The 20,748-nt window shown below is 40.8% G+C and overlaps 1 protein-coding gene and 1 non-coding gene across 2 annotated transcripts; both read right to left on the bottom strand.

Annotated features, from left to right (window-relative positions):
- Positions 1-904: 904 nt before the first annotated feature.
- LOC141631663 (uncharacterized) lies at positions 905-2,523 on the bottom strand. The gene is made up of 4 exons (XM_074444303.1): positions 2,293-2,523; positions 1,565-2,160; positions 1,331-1,462; positions 905-1,277 (listed from the first exon to the last, which is right to left on the bottom strand). Exons 1-4 carry the CDS (start codon positions 2,521-2,523, stop codon positions 905-907), a joined length of 1,332 nt encoding a protein of 443 aa, XP_074300404.1.
- Positions 2,524-20,110: 17,587 nt separating this feature from the next.
- LOC141635356 (small nucleolar RNA R71) lies at positions 20,111-20,217 on the bottom strand. Its single transcript, XR_012540052.1, has one exon. It is a non-coding gene; the product is annotated as a small nucleolar RNA R71 (small nucleolar RNA).
- Between the last annotated feature and the right edge of the window lie 531 nt (positions 20,218-20,748).

The raw sequence follows: 20,748 nt of genomic DNA, 5'->3' as shown, positions 1-20,748 counted from the left end.
GTGAGACTTCATCTCGTCGTTATGGGGCCTGCGGCCCAGCTGAGGGTGGTAAATAGTAGTTTTCGACATTACTATTTACTATTACTATTACTGTTTGTGTGCTTTCCTTTTTTTTAGTTGTGTGTGATGGGCTTCGCCCGGAATAAAATATTGTAACGGGTTTCGCCCGGAATTTAGAATAAATAAAAACTTATCATTTCTGTTTTACATGTTTCGGTAGTACTCTTAACTAAGAGTTGCGTACGTATCTGCTTTGCAACAGAATCAAACCAAGTTCATAGTTCTCATATAAAATCTTTCATGCAGTGTTGACAAACAACTCACAACTTAATTTAAAAACATTTGCAATTCAAAAATTTTCATAACATTTGAGAATGAGGTCATCAAGGATAGTATTTCTTCAGCTGGTCGAAATTCGTAGGATTTTTGAAGTCATTCCCATCCAAATCTATTAATCAAACAGTGCCTTCTAACAAAATCTTCTTTACCAAATAAGGGCCTGCCCAATTTGGTTTAAACTTACCCCTCAGATCGATAGGTAACAAACCTCTGACTGACTTAAGAACCAGATCACCCTCACTAATTCCCCTTGGTTTCACTTTTTTTGTTGAAAGCTCTCTCTATCCTTTTATGGTAGAGTTGGACATGATATAGTGCGTTCAAACACCGCTCGTCCAACATGACTAGTGAGTCATCTCTTGCTTGAACCCAATCTGCTTCGGGAACATGGCTTTCCAGTAGAATACTTAGGGATGATATTTCTAGCTCAACAGGTTGAACCACATCCATTCCATAAACTAAGTAGTATGGGGTTGCTCCCGTGGCTGTTCTGATTGAAGTTCTATACCTCCATAATGCAAAGGGTATCTTTTCTAGCTACTTCTTATAGTCAGTATGGTGATGACTACTTGTGATGTTTGATTTTATACTTTTCAAGTATAACCGCGGTCTCGGCTTGGAAATATGTCCCGTGATCACTGATGAATTCATATGGCACCCCGTACTGACATATGATGACATTTTGAAGAAACTTGGATACATGCTTCACATTCAACACCTTATAGGTCTTGGCTTCTACCCACTTCGTGAAGTAGTCAATTGCGACAAGGATAAAACAATGCCCTCCAGTTCTTGATGGGTTTACTTTTCCAATGATGTCAATTCCCGAGGTTGAAAATGGCCATGGTGATGTCATGGTGTATAACATAGAGGTGCCAAATGCTGTACATTTGCGAATATCTGACAATTGTGACAGTGCCTGACATACTTGCAGCAATCTGTTTCCATCATTGTCCAATAGTAACCAAGCCGTATGATCTTATGGACTAACATATGGGCATTCATGTATGGCCCACATTCACCGTCATGGACTTCCTCCATAACCTTCTCAGCTGTCAGTTTATCGATGCATCGCAACAAAACACCTTCAACCGTCTTCTTGTACAATTGCCAATCATCGATCCTGATGAATTGGGCGGATAACATTCACAGAGTGCGCTTCCCACGCATGTCAAGGTCGGGAGGATACTCTCTTGTTTCCTTGAATTTCAAAATGGCTATGTACCAGGGTTCGTTTTCACCTACCTCGGTATCATTGATTGCATTCCCATAGGCAGGTGACGATCTTTGTTCGACACATAATGGCATACTGTCCATGTGGTCGGGAATGTTGATTAGGGAAGCTAGCTTGGACAACGCATCTGCAAACTGATTTTCCTCTCTCAGTAGGTGAACATATCGAATATCCTCGAAGTTCATTTCCAATTCTTCGATCTTGGTTTGATATAGGGCCAAAATTTGTCTCTTAACTTTCCATGACCCACCTACTTGATTGATCACAAGGGACGAGTATCCATGTAATAACAACTTATTCACACCCAAGTCAAGAGCACTGCGTAAACCAAGCAAACATGCTTCATATTCAGCGGCGTTGTTTGTGACATTGAAATCCAGCTTGATGGAAACGGGCACATGCTCACCTGTTGGCGAGATGATAGGAATGCCCACTCCATACCCCATATAGTTCGATGCTTCATCGAAATAAAAATTCCATACATCATTCTTGACGTGAACCACGTCTTCATCGGAAAATGACCAAGTGTCAACGACTTCTGTTTCTTTTATTGGATTGTCGGCGAGGAAATCGGCAACCGCCCTTCCCTTGATTACTTTCAAAGGTACATACTTGAGATCGAACTATGATAACATGAGGGTCCATCTCTACATTCTTCTATTTATAATTGGTTTTCAAAACAAGTACTTTATCGGCTCCATTTTGGAGTAGACACTCACACTGTAGCTAAGCATGTATGTCTTAATTTCTGTCGCCCAGACTTGGGCTAAACACGTCTTTTCAAGAGATGTATACTTTACTTCATAGTCTAAAAACTTTTTGCTGATATAGTAAATAACTCTTTCTTCTTTGTTAACTATTTGGGCTAACATAGCCCCCATTGCTTTATCCGTAACAGTTAGATATAGTGATAAGAGCAGCCCGGCTACTGGTGGGCTTAAAACTGTCATTCAGTTTCTTAAAGATTGGCTTACAAATCATCATTAACTTCGCGACGAAATGGCTTATGTATTGAACTCTTCCCATGAAACCTCGAATTTCTTTCTGTATCTCGAGATGGGGCATTTCCATAATGGCTTTTATCTATGATGGGTATACTTCCATGCCAGAGTGGCTAACGATATGACCTATCAATTTGCTAGAGGTGACACCGAAAGCACACTTCTGCGGATTCATTCTCATGTCGTACTTTTGCAATCTTTCAAAGAATTTTCGTAGCGCCCCAAGATGGCCACTACAATTCTTTGACATGACTATCATGTAATCGACATAAACTTCAACTTCCCTGTGCATCATATCCTGTGGCAACGTCGTTGCTGTTCTCTGGTATGTCGCCCCGACATTTATCAAACAGAAAGGCATTACTGTGTAACAATAGGTTCCCCATTGTGACAGAAACGCTATCTTATGCATGTCTTCCTCGGCCATTTGAATATGATTGTAACCGGCATATCCATCCATAAAGGATAGTAATGCTTGATTTGTGGTATTGTCAAACAAGATGTCGATGTGAGGTAATGGAAAGTCGTCCTTCGGACTAGCTTTGTTCAGATCCCGAAAGTCCACGCACACGCGAAACTTATCATATTTTTTTGGTACTGGCACTACATTGGCGACCCAATCAGAATACTCTGACACCTTGATGAACCCGGCTTTAAGCTGTTTATCAATTTCTTCCTTAACCTTTAAAGACCACTCTGAACGCATTCTGCGTAGCTTCGGCTTTATTGGTTTAAACCCTGGTTTGATCGGAATCTTGTGCTCTGCAATTTCCCTATCAATTCCCGGCATGTCTGTGTAAGACCATGCAAAAATATCTTTGAACTCAATCAGCAAGTGAATGAACTCTTGTCTCTCTATGGGGACTAAGGTAGTTCCTATCTTTAGCTCCTTTGGTTCTAGGTTGGTTCCCACATTGATAGTTTCGTTATCTTCGATCACCGAGTTCCTTTGGTCATATTATTCTAACCCTCTAACCAATTGTGGAGGTGGTTCTAACTCCTCGTCTTCTTCTTCTTCAACCTGCTCGCCTTTAGCCTTATTCTCAATGTCACTGCTAAAATAATTATTTTCAAAAATTGAATTGCAATGTAAATAAAACTAGTTGTAAGCAAACCGGTTCATCTTATTATTATTAATTTGAAACTGCGTGAAATGCGTTAACATTTGAGCAAACTGATCGGAGGTCAGTGGCGAGACAACAGAGGTATGCGAGACAGGCCCCGAGATACGACAATTAGAAAGGGGTGTATTGAAAGGAAAGACTTGGGAGGGGGTGGCTTCGACACCTGACTCCTTAGACTCAAACTTAGGACTATCATCAGACTCGGACTCAGACTCAGACTCAGACTCAGAACAATCATCCAGCTTGAACATTTCTCCTTCTAAGGGTAGTACAACTTCTAGTCTGTGTTTTAGTAGTAATCTATATCCACCTTTGCCTTCTCCTCTAGATGTGACATCCTTCTGCTTGCTGATCTGAACCACCACTGATGCCAAGCCTTGGTTACTTTGCTCACCTCTGTGGCGTCACAACCATAACATGGCAATACGTATCCTACCATTAAGTCTTCTAAGGAACCAACCTTATTTGCGGGTGAGTTCTCATCCGTTCCATTGAGGATTATGTATTTGGGGGAATGCTTGATGAATGCTAGATAGTTCGAACCTAACTTCTTCCTGTTTTATTCTCTCTCTTGCTGCAATTTCAAAAGCCACGGTTGGGAATATCTTTCCTTCATTACTCTGTTCATCTTTTCATCGATTCTTATTGCTGGATTTCGGATTCGTAAGAAGTTCAGAGACGTTGTGAGCTTATTGGCGTCTTCCATGGTTCAGCGTTGGTGCTTAAGATAACTCGAGATTGGTCTCCCGATAGTGACATCTGTCTTAGTCTTTTGGAGCTGCTTAATGAAGGAAGCCACTGAGGTCGACCCTTCACTAAGTGCCTCGACCAAAGTAGGTTCTTTTGAGGGCCCCTTGTCTGGAACATCCTTGGCAATAGATGTGTAGCTCGCCTTCTCAACTCCGTAGGGGTGCCCAGATCGAGTCAAATGATTAGACTCAAGGACATCCTTCCTTAGTTTCAAGATTTCATCTTGGTTTCGTGGGACAATTTCTCCTTTGGTAATGTAGATATCATCTTCATTATCGTCCCAAATTCCATGGACTTCATTCTCACTCCGAAGAATGTATGGTGTACAGTCGATACCAAAATCCCCAAATCGAACTTCGTTCTTCGGGCTTGGAACAATAAGCTTGAACCGTTTTTCTAATTCAGTCTTTCTGGTGGGGTAGTCACAGTGTTTTCTCCATTGGTATTAGCCTCAATGGCTCCCAATTGAGTCATCATCAACTCCAAAGTCTCACCCAACTTAGTGACGACAGCTTCCATTGCTTTCCTTCGGGTTTGAGGTGGCCTTTTTACAAGAAAAACCCTGAACCAATCAATACTCGAATCAAAATCCCCTGCACAAATAAGGACTCGACTCATAGACTTGACCTTTGACTCAAACTTGACTCAAAGACAGAACTAGACCCAGAAAATGAGCTAAATGGCTCACTTGTAAGGGGTCACATAGGAGAGGGGTCTAGTCCTAATAAGGGCTATGACTCGACTCAAATAACTTCTTGACTTAGACTTGACATCGACTTGGTGTGACTAACCCGTGATTGAACCAAACATGGTTCATGGGTTCCTCGTAACGTCTCTAGTGTCCTAATAGAGATGTTTCGTGGTTTGACTTTGACCAAATGGTCGACATACTTGACTTGGACCCAAGAGGTAGCTTGGGCGATCCACTAGGGTCGTGTATTGGCTAGACACACGGTTCACTTGAACCAATGACACGACCAAATTTGACTCGAAACATATTCTATGCTCGGGAAAGGTGAGAAATCATTTCAGAATTGATTTGAAAATTGATGATTTTGAAAATAAGATTTTAAATGGGCAGCATGGCAGCTATAAAAAGCTCATTTTGGCAAAAAAAAACCTACATCTATTTCGGCAGCATTCCGAGTTTGAAAACATGCTTGATTTGAAGACGGTTTTCGGAAAAAAATTGTTTTTGGCAAAACTATAACACCCCCATATACCAAGGAGCCTTAACAAGACCTTCCCTAGCATATAAAGGTGTTACCACCTCGGTTTCCCGAGGAAAGCAATCATCAAAATTCGATAAAAGAACATTTATAATAATTTTATAAGTGATTAACCAAGCTACTGATATACATGATACAACTCATGAAACACTATGTAGACTACTCCTGTCATGACTCGTGAAGACTCATCCCGCCAAGACTCCAGCTACCATCCAAGACATCACCTGCTAAGACTGACCGCTCACCATAAGGGATCACGGCAGACACAAGAGAAACAAACAAGCACAAACACACAAGGTCAGTAACTAGAGAAACACACCAACCACTGGCATAGCAATACGGAAACAACAATAAACACACAAGCAACACCTCCTCCAATCAATCACTGTCACCGACTGTCCACTAGACCAGCCATGCCAGTAGGGGACCGTAACCGTTCCCACCTAAGCCCCGCTCATCACACTGAGCAATAACCCTATCCCATTAATGTGTACATCCCCTCCCGTGGTGGGTTCCACGGAGGGCGAAACTAGGGCAAGAAGTCACTCCCGCAAGTGACTCTACTCAGCCGAGGACGCACCTCGAGAACCATAGACAATCAATCACAAACAGCTGCACCACAACAACAACCAATAAAACAACACACACCAACCGATTACCATACACAATCAGCCACACTGACACAACAACAATACAACAACCGTCACACTAAACATCCAACAGAAACTGAGTAGGCGAACCTACCTTTAGCCAACCACAGCAATTCCTTGATCAATCACATGACATCAACAAAGCAAGCAACCCCTTATACAAACCGCATAACAACCTATTACAACCACCACAATCCTACAAGGAACAACAATGACAAAGATGATGATGATGACATACCTACGCATAGCATATCGGCGTTAAGACCGCTACCCGACTCAAGCAACTAATCATCAAGGCACTAGCATCCTCAAAGGCTCCCATGGAAGGAATTATGTTAAAGGGAAAGGAGGGAGGCGACATCTAGGTCTGAATGGGAGAGGCGGAAATGATTTGCGGTTCTATTAAAACACGATTATAAACCCTCGCTGGAAAGACGCTACTCGATCGAGTAACTAACTTACTCGATCGAGTACCCAAGCTACTCGATCGAGTAGCCTCTACTCTATCGAGTACCACACATCCCCCAAAGTCAAACATGACACAAGGTAACTCTTGCACGCAATCCTAAAGGCTATCACATGCCCCCCAGGTCGGTCAAAGTTGGTGAACGGGTCCTCAAAAGGACGGGTATTACAAAAACGTTTGAGATTTTCAAAAAAAACATAGAGGATGATCACATAGCACATAAGCATTCGTATATTAATTATGCATGAACCAAGACTTTTCTAAGTCTCGGTCGGTCTTCTAATTGGGTCTACGCCAATGATCCACCTTATCAAAGAATGTCAAGCCTCCCATAAGCAGAAGTGTGCAGTATGGTATGAGCAAGTACTTAAAGATCTCGGCGGTACCATCTTGATATTTAAATCGGTATAGTGGACGTCACCTCCTAACAATTGAAATCGACCCAATGGGTGAGGTGGTCCTACTAAGGTCTCAAATGGGTTATGCATGTATGCAAAACGAATCATAGTGTTAGTCCTATTAGTGATGTGACTCATATTTGAGCACATTTAGTCGCTGAATTAACCTCGTTCCTATGCTTTATATTGCATAACTGGGTCATTTACTATCTTTAGTTTCCTATTTTGCATATTCTTTGAGGTTTTGTCTCTTTAGTAAAAAAAAAAAAGAGTGCTAACCTTGAATTTACATGGCGAAATGGAGCTAAATTGATCACATCTAATGACCAAGAATCAAAGAGAAGACGATACTAGAAGGCCTATGTAGATAATAAAGTAAAATGGTCAATGAAGAAAGGATCCTTGCATCCCCAGAATAATCCTAGTGGATTATGAAGGAAGAAAAGAAGAGAAGCAGTCTGCCGTGGGATCCGAGCGGATCACAGACGATCCGAGCGCCTTCCTTCACGACCATCCGAGCGTCCCGCAGCCAAGACGCTCGTCTTGCAGCTAAATGATCCGAGCGTCTCCCAGACAACCCACTCGGATAACAGTCCAGAGAGCCCGTGCCACTTCCCAAGACGCACGGATCGTGCCAAGACTAGCAAAACGGAGATGCTCATTTCCTTCGAGAGGAGAATTTCCTCAACTTTTCTTAAGGACTTAATAGTCATTTAAGCCCTTAGTAACCCTAATCCTTGTACCTAATATTTAGTATAAATACCCCATTACACTACTTAGATTAGCATGCTCTCTTAATACTTTCTTAATAAAGTTTTAATCATTTCTTAATCTTATAATCAAGTTTTAATCTAGTCTTAATACAAATCTCAATACTTAATCTTTCCTTAATTTCTCTATTGTTCTTCATTTTATTTTGGGTAATTAGAAGATTATTTGGGTTTATTTGGAGGATTGACAACCTTCCATCAATCATCAAGTACTTCTATTATTCTTTGATTTATTATTTGGAATCATCTTCATAGGTATAATACTCTCTTAACCTTGTTAATTATTGTTACTCATTTTCATTTATTCATTATGTTTTGCTTTGCTAGTATGATTGACAACCTTGTTAGCATGTTAACTTGATAATGAGTGAGTAGTTTCCTTAACTAGGGTTAATGGGAAATTAGGGGAAACCAACATGGTGATTGATTCATGCTTAATCTAATATGTTTTCATAATTAATTTGCTTGCTTGTTGTGATTTCAACTTATGCACATGTTATGTTTGATGAAATGTGAGCCTATGAATCCTTGCATTTTTTACCCATCACCTATCTTTTCAATGAGACTTGTAAGCTTATACACCAACTCTAGTCTCATTAGACCATGCATATATATAGTTGAATAGGAAGGACTAAGTCGAATTGTAGGTGTTGTACAATCTAATCGATTCCGCTCCGGGACCCAAACCTTCTCAGGGATTGTAAGCTTATACACCAACTCGATCCCATCACAACAATAAGTGCTTGCATCTAGTAGAGAACATGTCTGTATGATCAACTCCCATGAATCCCCTATGAACCCATGACACTCTAGTACCTCTAATCAATTGTTTACATCTCATTTTAATCACCTTGCTTGTTTTTATTTCCTTGCTTTTATATTGTTGATTAGTTTAGTTGATCTCCTATCTCAACCCAAATTGTGACACCCTAAGACACAGCCATTTGCAATTGAAAATCTGTTAGGCCCAAATTAGCCTGGTCTGACTTCAGTCTAGCCTGGTATAATAAGGCTGATTGGGGTAACCAAAGTCCAGGCAAATACAATTATTGTTTTACAAGTAAAGAACACCAGACGATAAGAAAGCTATCAGACCCAGGAGGAAAGACCTGATAACAAGCATAGAGTAGCCTGCTGGAACTCTCCAGCAGGATGAATTAATAAGCAGACAGATATGACAGTTATGCATATGTCCTATTCTCACGGAAGACCAAGTCCAAGCACAAGAATATGCTACTCCCATAAATCACAACGTGCAAAAGGAGAAGAATAGGAAGTTGTTGAGGAAGAACAAGTCAACCGAATTAATAGGGAATGTGCCCTATTAATCAGGAAACGATTCCAACAACCAAAATGAACGTTGGATGGAGCATAAAGTTAGATAGAAAGGTTATAAATAGCACGGAGGAATACTTGTAGTGAGGACAACGAAAACATATGAGATACATACAATTTATCAATTATCTTACCGTGTATTCAATCTCTTATTCCCATATTATTGTTCAATTTATCCAAGGAATATAAACAATATTATTCATTCTTCATCTTTTTCATTCATTAATTTATATTTTTGTCTCAAATATTGGAACTAGATACCTACGCTACTTAATCATCAGGCCGGATCCTTACAGGGAAAATCCTGCTAAAACAAAATCCTACATCAATACCCGTCCCTTGGGATCTGACTTTTACTTACCTCTTTGCTAAGAGTCGTTTGTAAAGTTATTAATATTGTTTTTGTTAGGTAGATTTTGACGACGAGTTTTAACCGACCCCAAAAAATAACACCGTTGGCGGGGACGGTGTTAACTTGATTTGATTTTCTTTAAATGTTTTTAGTTGTGTCTTTCTTTACCTTGGGGAAGTCAATCTCCTCAAGGTTGTTCTTATTGTTTTCGAGTTGTTTGATATTTTGCATGTCTAGGAGATCACAAAGTCAATCCTGCTAAAACAATTGGCACCAACTGTGGGCCATCTAGTTCACTAATAAAAAAAATCTTTTCTTTAATCATTTCCATTTAGTATTCACACACAAAAATGGTAGCACTTACCCCTGAGGAACAATTGGCCGCTGCCTTGGCTAAAATCAAAGAACTAGAAACAATTCAAGAAAAAGCAGCTCAAGCAGAGGCCGTGATCACTAGGCTTAAGGAATCAGAGTCTAGCCTGAGAAAGAAGTTGTAAAGTCAGGCTTCAGGCTCCAAAACCAGATTCGAGCAAGGAACCCCACTCTCATCCATCATCAAGCAAATTGACTTCTCCAGTTTTGGAACTTCGGAGAAAGATACCTCCTCTGGCCCACAAGTTATTCCTGACAACAAAACAAACAAGACTGAGGCAGTAATAATGATGGCCATGCTTCAGGAAATCCAGAAACTCCACAACAAGATAGAAAATATACCCGGAGTGCCAGATCCTGTAGCTGAGGTGGAAGTTGATAGCTTTGCTGACTCACCCTTTGCACATGAAATTTCAAAGATTGATCTCCCCAAGAAATTTACTGTCCTATCTATGAGAACCTATGATGGGGCCTCTGATTCACAAAACCACGTTGCTATATTTAAACAAAAGATGTTAGCCGCCTCAATACCCAGTGAACTCAGGCAGGTTTTCATGTGTAAAGGCTTTGGTACTACCATGACTGGAGCAGCATTACAGTGGTTCATAAACCTCCCAAATGGAAGTATCAAGAACTTTGCAGACTTGGTCAATGCCTTCAATCAACAGTTTGCAAGCAGCAGAGACATGGCTAAGAGACCCAGTAACTTGTACAAGGTAAAGCAGCTTCCTGAAGAGTCCCTCATAGAATTCCTGGTCAGATTTGTCAAAGAAAAAGTGGCCATTCCCAGATGCGACGAAGAAACAGTAGTAGAAGCTTTCAGGCAAGGAGTTTTGCTTGACAGTGACATCTATGAAGATCTAACCAAAAAGGCATGTCCAACTTTTGCCACTGTTCAGTCCATCGCCTTGCAGCATGTCATATTGGAAGAAGATCTCAACTTCAGAACAAACTCATCCGGAGGAAAGCAAGCTATAACCACACTAATAGGAAGAGCTCCTACCAGAAAGGAAACAACCACAGATCAGCACCCTACTCCAGACCTGAACGATCTGAAGTCAATGTGGCACAGGAACACAAAGATAACCTTTCTAGCCTACCAACTATTCCTGAATATAACTTTTCTATAAATACTGCAGGATTGATCAAACGCTTGGAAAGCCTGGGAGACACAGTTAGATGGCCCAAGAAATCTGACAACCCGAGGAAAGATCCAACAAGATGGTGTGACTTTCACCAGGACATCGGACACACCACAAAAGAGTGCATTTAGCTCAGGAAACAAGTGGCTTACCTCCTAAAGAAAGGCTATCTGAAAGATTTAATCCAGCAACCCAAGGGCAAAGACGAAGGACCGGGAAAGAGAGATCCAGGAAACAACATGGATCCTCCTCCTCCCCCCCATCTATGAAGTCAAGTTCATAAATGGAGGCTCAGAAATCTGTGGCTTGACCAGCTCGGCCGCTAAAAGAATCGCCAGGGAGTCTAAACTTCGACTCCCTTCTAGATCTAAACTATTACCTGCTGTTACTTTCGATGACTCAGACTTGCAAGGAGTACCGGACCTACACCATGATAGCATGGTAATTACCATACAAATTGGCACAACTAAGGTATCAAGAATCCTAATAGACGGAGGCAGTTCAATCAACTTGGTGATGCTGGACGTCCTCAAAGCCATGAAAATAGATGAAGAGAAAATTATCAAGAAATCCAGTGTCCTGGTCGGATTCAGCGGAGAAACAAAGAACACCCTGGGAGAGATTAGCTTACCAATCTATGTAGAAGGCGTAGCTTCCTATGAAAGATTTGGAGTAATGGATTGCCTATCCTCATACAATGTAATCCTGGGCAGAACTTGGATCCACAACGTCAAAGCAATCCCGTCAACATATCATCAATGCGTAAAAATACCAACTGAATGGGGGATAACCACCATCAGGGGAGAACAGAAAGCAGCCCAGGAACGTTACACTTAGTCTTTGAAACCTTCAAAGTCAGGTAAGTCCCTCGCATAGCAACTAAAGTCCCCTGTCAGGAAAGAATATATAGCCCAATCACAAATGGAAACAGAGAGAAGTCATTTTGGATCAAGAATTGCCTGAAAGGAAGTTACTTGTAGGATCAGACGCACCTGACTCAGTTAGGCCTAATCTGGTCAGCTTTCTCAAAACTAAAATGTCTTGTTTTGCTTGGTCACATTTTGACATGACTGGTATAGATGATGATATTATAACTCATAAATTAAATATTGACAAATCGTTTAAGCCTGTACAGCAAAAAATGAGAAAATTTGATGTAGAATGAAATGAAATCATCAATCAAGAAGTTGACAAGCTATTGGACATGGGAATGATCAGGGAAATGATGTACCCCGACTGGCTTGCCAATGTAGTAGTTGTCCAAAAGAAAAATGGCAAGTGGAGAGTCTGCGTGGACTACACCGACCTGAATAAGGCCTGCCCAAAAGACCCATTTCCCCTGCCACATATCGATGCAATGGTGGACGCCACTACAGCCCACGAGATGTTAACATTCATGGACGCTTCCAATCGATTCAATCAAATAAAGATGCACCCCGCGGATCAGGAAAGTACAACCTTTATTACTGAAAGAGGAGTATATTGTTATACTGCCATGCCTTTTGGATTAAAAAATGCAGGTGCAACCTATTAAAGATTAGTCAACATGATGTTCAAAGACCAAATCGGAGACACCATGGAAGTCTACATTGATGACATGGTAGTCAAATAAAAAAAAGGCAGAAGACCACGTCAAAGACCTGGAAGTGGCATTTGAAATACTGGAAAAATTCAACATGAAGCTAAATCAACAAAAGTGCCATTTCCAAGTCTCAACAGGCAAATTCCTTGGCTATATGGTGACAAAAAGAGAAATAGAAGCCAGTCCTGAATAGATCAAAGCCATCTTGGAGCTGGAACCACCAAAAATGGTCAAAGACACACAAAAACTGACAGGGTGAATAGCAGCCCTGAACAGGTTCATTTCGAGGTCATCAGAAAGGTGCAAATCATTTTACAATTTGCTCAGGAAGAATAAAGATTTCCAGTGGACTACTGATCACCAGGCTGCCTTTGAAGATCTGAAAGCATATCTATCCTCTTCACCCTTGCTGGCAAAACCAGCCAAAGACGAACCCCGACAAAGATACCTATCGATCCACCGAGATCGGTCGTCGCAGTTCGTCAAAGAAATGGATGGACAGCAACACCCTGTCTACTACGTAAGTAAACGTCTACTAGATACAGCGATCAGGTATGGCCTACTTGAATAATATGTTTTAGCTTTAATTATGAGTTGCACTAAATTAAGACCATACTTTGAAAGTCACCCTATAATAGTCAGGGCCAATCTTCCTATTAAGTCTGTACTTAGGAAACCAGAACTGTCCGGACGAATGTGCAAATGGTCAGTCCAGTTAAGCACTTATAACATAACCTTTGAACCCAGGACAACAATTAAATCATAAGCACTAGCAGACTTTGTGGCTGATTTTAGTCCCTCCCTAGAACCTTACCTGATAAAAGAAGTAAACAGACTGACCAATGACCAGACAGACCTAGAATGGACCTTGTTTGTCAATGGTGCAGCCAACATGAGGGGTACTTGCCTAGGCGTGGTACTAAAATCGCCACAGGGGGATAAGATAGTACATGCTATAAGTTGTGCATTTGAAGCCACCAACAATGAAGCTGAATATGAAGCCCTAATAGCTGGATTAAAGGTATGTATTGACCTTGGTGTACAAAATCTAAAGGTACGTACTGATTCCCTTCTTATTTCAAATCAAGTAAATGGAGTCTATACCGCAAAAGACACAAAAATTATGCTTTATCTAGAAGTTGTCCAAAATTTAAAAAGCAAGTTTCGTAATTTTAATATTGATCAAATACCCAGGGACTTGAATACCCAAGCCGATGCCCTAGCCGGCCTAGGATCCAATTTCAGTCCCCCTGATTTTGATAAAATCCCCATCATACATTTATTAGAACGTGCAATAAATAAAAAAGATGAAACTTTCCCAATATATGTCGCCAATTTATGGACAAAACCCTACTACGATTGGCTCCAACAAGGAATCCTTCCTCTAAACAAGCAAGATGCCAGAGCACTTAAGATTAAAGCTGCTTCGTATACTATTATTAATAATGTGCTTTTTAAGAAAGCGCAGCGACCATACCTCGGATGCCTGGAACCACGAAAGTCGAATGATACTATCAGAAATCCATGAAGGACACTGTGGTAATCATAAAGGTGGCAGAAGCCTAGGAAGCAAAGTACTCAGAACAGGATACTTTTGGCCTACACTGAGGGCCGACTGCTTGGAATTCAGCTCTAACTGCGAAGCCTGCCAAATTCATGGACCATACATCCACCAACAATCCGAGGAGCTGCATACCATCTCCGCCCCCTGGCCATTTATGAAATGGGGGATGGATATAGTAGGAAAATTACCTCAAGCACCTGGGCAGAAAGTTTTCATGCTAGCAATGACTAACTACTTCTCCAAATGGATAGAGGCTGATTCATACAGGCAAGTCAAAGAGAAGGATGTCATAGCATTCATCAAACATAACATCATATGCAGATATGGCATACCCTCAGAAATAGTGTATGATAATGGCACACAGTTTGTGGGAAAAAGAACAGCATCTCTCTGTGCACAATGGAATATTAACCTAATAACCTCCACACCAGTTTATCCAAAAGCCAATGGTCAGGCACAATCCAGCAACAAAGTAATAATCATTTGCCTGAAGAAGAAGCTAAAGAAAAGGAAAGGCAGATGGGCTGAAGAACTCCCCTTGGTCCTCTGGGCTGACCAGACCACACCTAAAACATCTACAGGCCAAACCCCCTACTCCCTGGTCTATGGATGTGAAGCAGTAATCCCAGCAGAAGTTGACATCTCATCTACCAGATGCAGCCTGAATACAGTAACAAGCAATGGACCTCTAATGGAGGACAACCTTGACTTAACAGAAGAACTGAGAGATGCAGCCAACATTAGAATGGCAGCCTATCAACAAATAGTGGCCAAAGCTACAATAGGACTGTTAAAGCAAGAGTATTCAGAATAGGAGACCTTGTTTTCAGAAAAGTTTTTCCAAATACAAAGGAGAAAAACGCAGGCAAACTGGCTCCAACCTGGGAAGGCCCCTACCTGATCAACTCAATAGTTGGTGAGGGCGCTTACAGTCTACAAACCCTGGACGACGAGATGATCCCCAGAGCTTGGAATGTTGCACACTTAAAACAATTTCACATATAAAATACATCCATCAGTCCAGGTAAAAATTCTTTACTTTACCCTTTTTTGCCTGGCCTGATATGCAACTACATGTATGATACTTGCCATTATATGAATAAATATCCTATATGATTCTTCTTAATATTTTCCTAAATACTTGTCAATATTCTCATTCTTCTTCCTTCTCTTACCAAATATAATCTTGAATATTTGTTAAATTAATGCATGCGTCAAATTCACACCACACCTTACTTAAACAAATTTTCAAGATTGAGGGCCACTCCACTGGCATACATATTACTCATATGCAAAAAATACCCAACTTTCAGTTGCAAAAATAGGCCTTGAAATCTTGAGCTCAGTTCAAATAAACAAAATGGGTCATAAGCTCTTCAGACAGGCATGGGTCGTAAGCCCTCCAGATAGGCAATAACCCCGCCCATAACACAAAAGCCTAGCCAGATCCAGTGCAAGGAAACCTGGCCTGATCCAATCGAATAACTGGCCCGATCCAGTACACATATGATACCACAAATATACCTTATTCAACTATATCCCAAAACACAAAATAATATCAAAAAATTACCAAAGATCGATTATTTAAAGGTCAAACAAAATATTCATTCCAGGAACATCCACCCTGGATAGGACCTACCTAAAATTACCCAAAAGAAATAATTATCCATTCCAGGAACATCCCCCCTGGAAGGGCCAAAACAAAAACAAAAGTCTAAATAGGTTTTGAATCAGAAATCGACCCACAACCCTCTACCATTTCCTAATTAGCAGATTTTTCCTTGGAAGGAGGAGAGTCTAATTCCTCTTCATGACCCATATTGGCCAAGTCAGGATACTGGGTATCCAAAACTGCCTCGTCCCGATCCATATCCCATTTAGCTCTGTCAGATTCAGGAACCCTCATAGCATCAACCTGACCTTTCCCAAAAAAATATTGGGCAACATCAACAAGCCGTGCCTCCACCAGCTCCTTTTCAGCACCAAGATCTTCATTTTTTTCAGCTGATCCTGCATCGCCTGCTTCTCAGCAGCCAACTCTCTTCTGTCAGCTTCAAGCTCTCCCCTTACAGCTTCGAGCTCTTTCCTGGCTACCTTCTTAGCATTTTTTTGCAACTACCTCGTAAGGCTGAGCAGCTTTAGACGCCTCCCTGGCTGATCCTAGCTGAGACTGAAGTACTGACTCGTTACCCCTGGACGTATGCAACTCATGATTAACCTGGTCCAACTTTTCTTCCAAGCCGATGATTGTACTCCGGGCATCCCTAAGCTGACAAGCAGTGATCAACCCAGCATCCAAGCCCTAAAGGGGGATAAAGTGAAACTAGTTAATAAAAAAAAAAATTATATATATAAAAAACAATACAAAAAAAATAATAATAATGGTAATAAACCCTTTCCAACCAACCTCCTTGGCTTGAGAAGTAAGAGCAGCAACGTTTGCCATAAGGGAGGACAGGAGAGCCACAACCTTAGTAGAAGATTCAAGAACATTGTCAGACAAAAGCTGGCCGCTGATATTGGCAGAAAAGTCATCTATCTGTGCCCGAGCAGCATCCATATCACCAAACTGAGCAGGCACCCCCCTGATGCTCCTTATCGGCTGAGCATGGATATGCTCCCTTTCTTCCCCCTTTTCGTCAGCACTAACAACCTCTCTTCTTCTCTTGGAAGGCTGGAAAACTTCTGGAGACACAAGTTTGGGCGGTTCCTTATGAGGCTGAACAACAGAAACTAAGATATTGAGAGTCTTGTCACTCCCACTACCAGTAGCCTCTTGACTCCTGGATTGCTCAGAAACTCTAGCAACCCCAGCCTTCAAATCGGCAGCACTGAAGCTAGCCAGTCTAGCAGAAGACCTATACACTGAACAAACAAAAGATGACACATATAAAAAGCAGGAAACAAGTAACAGGAAGAAAATAATCAACACAAAAATAAAAAGAAGACATATAGGAAAGAGCAGAAGAGGTAAGCTTGCCTTTGGGCACTTTAACTACACTCAGCATAGGCCTCATATACCGGGGCAACAAGTCTCTACCCAGACTACCAAGACAAGTTCTCTCTTCCTCGGGAAGAGCAAGAAAAGCCTCTATTCTTGAAACAGATTCCTCATCAAGAGGATCAAAATTCCAGTCAGGCACTGCAAACATCCCCAAAATACTCAGGTAAAATTTAATGCTTCAAATTTGTATAAATTAAAATATATATGAATCAGGAATACAGGAAACCTACCACTCTCCAAAGGAGGATATCTCAGATAGTCCAGGCCAGACCCCAAGCTATCAGTCCGGATTAATAAATAAGTCTTCGCCCAGCCTTTATCGTCTCCCGAATCCAGGTTAGTGATTAATGGAGATATTTTGGACCTAATCCTTAAATTAAAACGACCAGTAGAATGATTATTGAGATGATATACTTCCTTGATATCATTGACAGTAATTGTAAGTTTATGTCTAGCACATAAGTTCTCAACGGAATGGACAAGTTTCCAAACCAATGGCATAATTTGGAAGGGGGATACCTCCAAAGCTTGGATAGTATCAATCATTAGAGGAGTTAAAGGCCAATTACAAACAGCCTTGAACGCCCACTCATAAATGTAGAACCAATTTGCCCTGACCGGACAAGAATCACGAATCCAAACCTCGGTTGAGTCAGGGATCAATTTTTTCTCCCTTAAAATCCCGTCATAATTTGTTTTTAGCATATTCTCTTTAGAAAAAGAAGATTCACGTGACCGGAGAGCAGAGAAAATAGAATCCTGATACTTGATTGTTATGGCACGAGCAGGAGGATCAACCTCAACCAGCTCCTCTTCATGAGTCTCTGTTGGTTCAGCATCAGCTGCAGCCTTCTGAGGAGCAGGGCGTTTTTTGGCTCCCATACTTTTTAGTGTTTTTTAAAGATAAAGACTTTTGTGAAAACTAACAAAATTTTTGAAGAATTACAGGCAGCAAGGTAAGCTTTAATTTCTGGGAAAATAAGGAAGAGTTTCAGAGAGAATATAGTAGGAGAGGTAGAAGAATTTTGGTGAAGAATAAACTCACCTTCAATACCGTATTTACAGGGGGAAAATAACAGTGTGAAAACCCTAGAAATTGCAAAACTATCAACATGACATCATAAAGCTAGCCGTTGCAGTGTTTAACAGTCACTATAAGTCTGAGAGTCATTGAATTACTGTGATTCTTTTTATTTTTTGAGCCCGGTAAATTGACATCTCACCCCTGGCCTGATCCAGCACGGGTAAAATGTAAAGGGGTAATTGTTAGGCCCAAATTAGCCTGGTCTGACATCAGTCTAGCCTGGCACAATTAGGCTGATTGGGGCAACCAATGTCTAGGCAAATACAATTATTATTTTGCAGGCAAAGAACACTAGAGGATAAGCAAGCTATCAGACCCAGGAGGAAAGACCTGATAACAAGCATAGAATAGCCTGATGAAACTCTCCAGCAGGATGAATTATCAGCAGACAGATAGGACAGTTATGCATATGTCCTATTCTCAAGGAAGACCAAGTCCAAGCACAAGAATATGCTACTCCCATAAATCACAACGTGCAAAAGGAGAAGAATAGGAAGTTGTTGAGGAAGAACAGGTCAACCGAATTAATAGGGAATATGCCCTATTAATCAGGAAACGATTCCAACAACCAAAATGAACATTGGATGGAGCATAACGTTAGATAGAAAGGTTATAAATAGCATGGAGGAATACTTGTAGTGAGGACAACGAAAACATATCAGATACATACAATTTATCAATTATCTTACCGTGTATTCAATCTCTTATTCCCATATTATTTTTCAATTTATCCAAGGAATATAAACAATATTATTCATTCTTCATCTTTTTCATTCACTAACTTATATTTTTGTCTCAAATATTGGAACTAGATACCTACGCTAGTTAATCATCAGGCCGGATCCTTACAGGGAAAATCCTGCTAAAACAAAATCCTACATCAATACCCGTCCCTTGGGATCTGACCTTTACTTACCTCTTTGCTAAGAGTCGTTAGTAAAGTTATTAACATTGTTTTGGTTAGGTAGCTTTTGACGACGAGTTTTAACCGACCCCAAAAAATGGCACCGTTGGTGGGGACGGTGTTAACTTGATTTGATTTTCTTAAATTATTTTTAGTTGTGTCTTTCTTTACCTTGGGGAAGTCAATCTCCTCAAGGTTGTTCTTATTGTTTTCGAGTTGTTTGATATTTTGCATGTCTAGGAGATCACAAGGTAACTTGTTACCCATTGATCTTGAAATTGAAAGAACTTTGACCAACAATAGAAGACTTGCTAGAGGTACTTTGAGAGGTATTGGAGAGATTGTGGACATTCAACCAAATAACATTGAGTTTACCAACCCTTTTGCAAGAGAAGGAGAGGACAACCCAATACAAAACCCACCACAAAATCAACCCACATTCCTAAATTCTCATCATATTTCGTACCAACCGAGGAGAACCTACCAAATTATACTCCTACACCACAACATTTAACCGGTAATTTCATTGCCAAATCCGCATTCATACAACTAGTTGAGAGAAGTCAATTTGGGGGGATGCCTAGTGAAGACCCTCAATCACATATGAAGACTTTTTGTGACTATTGTGATGCGATTTCTCAAACCGAAGTTACTCAAGACCAAATCCGATGGGTCTTATTTCCTTTTTCTTTGATTGGTACCACGAAACAATGGTTGAAAAGCTTAGACAAGGCTACTCTTGGTGTTGATTCTTGGAAGAAAATGGCACTTGCTTTCTACAAGAAATTATATCCTCCGGAAAAGACTGACATGTTGAGAGGCCAAATCACCGGGTTCAAACAAAGGGATGAGGAATATTTGTATGAAGCATGGGAGAGATTCAAGGATACTTTTCGTTCTTGTTCACACCATGGACTTAGCGAGTGGTTCCTTGTGCAACAATTTTGGAATGGTTTATATGAAGACTCCCGAAACATTCTCAAAATGGGATCCAATTGTATGTTTACCGAAGTTGATGACAATCAAACATGGAACAAAATTGAGGAAATGGCAGTCCATAACTCGCAATATAGTATGCCTCGGGAGGCTACTAGAGGAGGAAAGCATGAGGTGGATTCCATTACTAAATTAGGTGCTCAACTAAATGCTCATATTGACACCATTAATTTGAAGTTTGAGAAGGCCATGGCTAAACTTGAAGAGGCTTCCAAATCACCCAAGCAACATGTTAATGCTATGGTGGCATCATCATCAATTCCATGTGGAGTATGTGAGAGTTGTGAAACTTAGGGACATGACCAAAGTGAATGTAGGGGAACAAGTGAACAAGTGAATGCTTTCCAAGCATACAAGAGTGGCACCCCTTATTCCAACTATTAAAATGAGAATACCAAATTCCATCCGAACCTTTCATACAAAAGCCAAAATGTTCAAAACCCTCAACCAAC

Source organism: Silene latifolia, chromosome Y (assembly GCF_048544455.1).
Source record: "Silene latifolia isolate original U9 population chromosome Y, ASM4854445v1, whole genome shotgun sequence".
NCBI classification, from domain to species: Eukaryota; Viridiplantae; Streptophyta; class Magnoliopsida; order Caryophyllales; family Caryophyllaceae; genus Silene; species Silene latifolia.
Note: the sequence above shows the minus strand (reverse complement) of the source record. Positions and strands in the feature narration are given on the sequence as shown.